Source organism: Mycetomoellerius zeteki, unplaced genomic scaffold (genome assembly GCF_001594055.1).
Source record: "Mycetomoellerius zeteki isolate Tzet28-1 unplaced genomic scaffold, Tzet1.0 scaffold311, whole genome shotgun sequence".
NCBI lineage: Eukaryota > Metazoa > Arthropoda > Insecta > Hymenoptera > Formicidae > Mycetomoellerius > Mycetomoellerius zeteki.
Window position 1 is genome coordinate 870,882 of NW_017257296.1, and position 5,068 is coordinate 875,949.

The window sequence follows — 5,068 nt, forward strand, 5'->3', positions numbered from 1 at the left end:
TCGCTAGACATTTTGTCGCGAATGGCGTCGAATTTTCAGCTATAATTATTCTTTGAGCTATGATTATTCTCTGTTCATATCAAAACGAAATCTTCGAACGAAAAATTTATTTTTGCATGCACGTATGTCGGAAGCATGCGTGCATGCGTGCATACATGCATGAACAGCGAGCCGGTGTGCGTCTACATGCAGTACCGCGCGCCAAAAAAAACTTTCTTTCGTTCTCTACGCGCGATAAGAAAATGACAGATTGCTATCATTTCCACATCACTTTGCTAGATAGCACGGTGCGTTTTTTTATAGTGGTTTCTCCAATAAACCTAATCCACTCTCATGCTTTAATGCAAAAATTATTCAAAGTGTCGTCCTCCCTCTCGTATGCAGAGTTTTGATATGAACAGAGACTAATCATATCTCAAAGAATAATTATAGCTGAAAATTCGACGCCATTCGCGACAAAATGTCTAGCGACGACCATTGCCGCTTATTATAAACAACGGTGCCTAGCGACGGCGAACGCGCGCGACGCGCCTCGCTGGGCGGTCTTATCCAGCCGCGTGCTTGCATTTGGCGATGGGCCGGACAAATTTGCATATTTTTATCAATTAATATCTCGTTAACTATTGCGAAAATTGTAAAATGATAGAAGACTTTTCTTCTCAATTTAGTCCATTCTACCCCTCTGCGAGAGATTTTTCATTAATTATCAAACACCCTGTGTATACCATATATATGTATACCAGCCTACTGCTCAAGCGCTATCCTTCTCTTCCCCATGCGCGCCGTTCTAAGTGGCTCGCTTGCCAGGCCATCCCCGCATCTCGCGGCCCGCCGCGTCATGCGACGGTGGGGACGGTAGGCCGTCCTGCCGGCAGCAGTACATGAGTAGGCTGGTCGGACGCTTGTATTCGCCTATCTTTAAACGTTAATATCTCGTTAAATATTGCGTCAACTGCAAAATGGTACAAAACTGTATTGTTCCCCTTGATCCAATCTACGTCCCCATTGTGTTTCGATCCGTTTTTTTGAGACACCCTGTATACACAGGGTGTTAATTAAATATGTTGCCATGCTCAACAGAGCGATTCTTTGATTTATTTCAAGTAAAAAAGTCCATATAAACATGTGTCCTAAACGGCTTAGTTTCCGAAATAAAAAAATTTAAAGGTGTAGTAATAATCTGTTTATTTGAAAGAAATACAGCTTGAATCAGTCAAAAACTAGTCAAAAACAGAAAAACAAAAAAAAACAGGTTTCAGTTCTTCTGATGAAATAAAACAATTAGATGAATTGTTGAAAATGTCCACCTTGCGCCATGATACATCTATCGAGCCTTCTTCTCAAAGATTGACGTATACGCTCAAAGATCGAAACTGAAGTCTATTTTTGATTTGTGACTTTGACTTTGACTTTATCACTTTGTTTACGATTGTGCGAATGGTAACTCACGTGAAGCAAGGCATATTTATGCAAGAAGATATCTCCAACGCAATTTACTGTCTCGTCAAACATTTGTGAACATTCACCTGTATTTCGGAAACTAAGTCGTTTAAGACCCATGTTTATATGGGTCTATAACGACTAATTTTTACTTGAATTTTTACTTGAAATAAACCAAAGAATCGCTCTGTTGAGTATGGCAACATACTTAACTAACACCTTGTATATATTATTTTGTAAATAGAAATGTATCTTATTACATGTAATTTTTTTCATTTAAAATTTTACAGATGTATACAGTGCAGAAATCGTATTAGGTGCCGTTGCACGACAACATTTCCAACCTGACACAAGTTAAATTTAAAATGTTCGAGTTATACTTTACTATATTTTTATCCCTGTTATGTGGGCCTATCAATTCTTTAATGATTTATTTTCGAAACGAAAAATTTTTGCTTATCTTCTGCAATGGGACAATAAAGAACAGAATTTTATGATACAAAAATATTTTATATATATTTTATACTAATTTCCCATACCACTTCCTTTCAATTGTACTTATTGTTAGTATTATCTAGAGATAAATATGTAAATTTAATTATTGCAAGAATTTGTAATTTGTATTTTATAGGATTAGAATTATTTGCTAAAGAACCAGAAATATACTTGAATGGACAATGTTTACTATACATTTTCAGTACTGACAGTGAATTTTGGTACAGCCTATAATATATACATATATACAGAGTGTCCCGTAATTCACCTAACAACGCTCGTGGGCAGATAAAGCGGACTAAATTGAGTCGAAAAATCCTCAACCATTTTGCAAGATATTAATTACTAAAAATGGCCGAATATTGGTCTTCAATAATTTTGTTCTCAAATACTATCAATTTTACAAAAAAACTGCAAGAGACAAAAATTGTTTATTTTCTTCTCATATAACTCTTAAGAATTTTTTCAGAATTTTTTATCAACTTTTTAGTACTACATTTTCTTATTTTTACCATCATAAGAAAATACAGTATTAAAAAATTCTGAAAAAATTTTTAGAGTTCTATGAGAAAAAATAAACAATTTTTGTCTCTTGCAATTTTTTTGTAAAATTGATAGTATTTGAGAAAAAAATTATTGAAGACCAATATATTCGGCAATTTTTAGTAATTAATATCGTTAACTATTGCAAAAATTACAAAATAGTAAAAGACTTTTCGACTCAGTTTAGTCCGCTCTATTTGCCCACGAGCGTTGTCAGGTGAATTATGGGACACCCTGTATATATAAAAGGTGTCCGGAAATTAGCGCATTAGAATATCATAGCAAGATAGAGCGGACTAAACTGAATCGAAAAGTCCTCTACCATTTTGCAATTTTCGCAATAGTTAACGAGATATTAATTACTAAATATCGCTGAATATTGGTTTTCAATAATTTTTTACTCAAATACTATCAACAGAAAAATAGCGAGAGACAAAAATTGTTTATTTTCTTCTCATAAAGTTCTGAGAATTTTTTCAGAATTTTTTAATACCGTATTTTTTCATATCGGTAAAAATAAGAAAATGCAGCATTAAAAAGATGATAAAAAATTCTTAAAAAATTTTTAGAGTTCTGTGAGAAGAAAATAAACAATTTTTATCTCTTGTAGTTTTTCTGTAAAGTTGATAGTATTTGAGTAAAAAATTATTGAAGACCAATATTGAGCGATTTTTATTAATTAATATCTCGTTAACTATTACGAAAATTGCAAAATGGTACAGGATTTTTCGACTCAGTTTAGTCTGCTCTATCTTGCTATGATATTCTGATGCGCTAATTTCCGAACACCCTATATACATATACAAGGTGACCATTTTAATCTATCACTCCAAATATTTCCGTTCCCTTGCATTTTACAAGAAAATGTTTCAGATAAAAATTGTATGGTTTCAAGGGGGCCATAAAATGGTACCATTGGTTTGACCTTGGATAGTCGCTTAAAAGTCACATGAAGGTCACCTTCAATTTCTTAAATTAAACTCACTATTTTTCATTACATATTCTTATAGCTCAAGAGCTTTCCAAAACACTAATAAAATATTTTTTCATTAAGTATTTTTCGAGTTATAAGACTCGAAAGTTACAGTACAGCCGGCATTAGCATTACGCAGTTGTCCGACCGACGGTTAAAACCTCTTGAATGTTGTTCAGGATCATTTCCTGGATAACATTTGTCAAGATCAAGGTCATTTGGTGTTTGTACCTTTTATTTTCATTTTTATGAATTTTTACAGTAAAGTAAAATTTTACATCATAAAATTTGACTTTGCCGAGTCATGTATTTGATCATTTTTTGTTATTTTTAACGGAATAAACCTATTGGAGACTATATAAATGAAAAACGAATGAAAAACCAGAAAAAAGAAAAATAAGTAATTTTCATAACAGTATAAATTTAAAAAAAAAACGTATCAACAATAGTATCTCAGAGGTGATGTGGAAAGCTATTGTCCATATCGTAATTGCAGTATTATCTTATTATAATAATTGCTTACTATATTACTGCTTATTATATTATTGCAGAATATACACATAATATGTTAATAATAAAAAATTTAATTATTAAAATAAAAATCATGTAGGAAAGAAAATATTTTAATGATATTTGCCGGAAGATATGCTCTCAGCATACTTTTTGTATCGCGACGCTCCTGGGGCACAGCGTCATGTGAGCGATCGGTCGCCGAATCTCGAGTGGTAGTGGGGGTCGCCTCAGGAATCGACCCGAAATGGGCAACTAATTCCGAGCACTGTTTTAATGTACACACTTAATTTTAAATATAAACGTTCGATCATTGGATGCACGCACTCAATGGTTAAGCGCAAACACTTATAGCGTTTTTCACTGGCAGAGCTGGTGCACACTCAGTGCACTTTAAAGTTGTACAATCGATGTAAAAATGTACGTTCAATAAAAATATAGAAACGAATTAAACCGCGAAACCCTCAATATATTTTATTGTGGTATATTTGATAAAATATACATTGGGTATTTTATTAATTTAAATATATCACTTTTACATTCAAATTAAGTTAGTGTAAAACAGCTTTAATATGCACTGAGTGCGCACCAGTTCTGCCAGTGAAAAACGCTATTAATCTGTAGTGTAAATCATGAAGTAAGAATAAGGAGACTTTAACTGTGTAGATTGAAAGTGGTCAGTACACGGAAAATGTTCCGTGTACTGCCATGTCCGCCGAACGGAATAACTTGCAACATTCCATCGCTATATTGAATATTTATATGTGTGCAGTATACTTGCGACTGTGTTATATATATGTGTATTAAACACGTGTCTCCTAAAAAGTAAGTAGCTTGCCCTCCTAAAATTTTAATAAAAATATACTCATTCGTCGCGTTTTCACTCAAAACGAAAGAATCTGTAAGAAGAATGCGGCGGTCCTTGTGAACCGAGTTATTAAGCGTCAAAGTTCGAGACTACAGATTAGGATATTTGTCATTCCGACTCGATATAGCGTTATGTATATGTACTTTGGTTCTACAAGCTTTTTTCTCTAAAAATAGAAAAATTATATATAGATAAATATTAAATGTTAAAATCTATCTATTCTGATGATATATATATAT

General features: G+C 33.1%; 1 protein-coding gene across 1 annotated transcript in view; it reads left to right on the forward strand.

Annotated features, from left to right (window-relative positions):
- The window catches only part of Ptip (PAX transcription activation domain interacting protein), an 11,128-nt gene extending 9,327 nt beyond the window's left edge, over window positions 1-1,801 (forward strand). Inside the window, exon 9 of the mRNA XM_018451556.1 lies at window positions 1,731-1,801. Coding sequence (XP_018307058.1) covers window positions 1,731-1,798 — 68 coding nt within the window. The 3' untranslated portion in view covers window positions 1,799-1,801. The remainder of the gene's footprint in view (window positions 1-1,730) is intronic.
- Window positions 1,802-5,068: the final 3,267 nt, after the last annotated feature.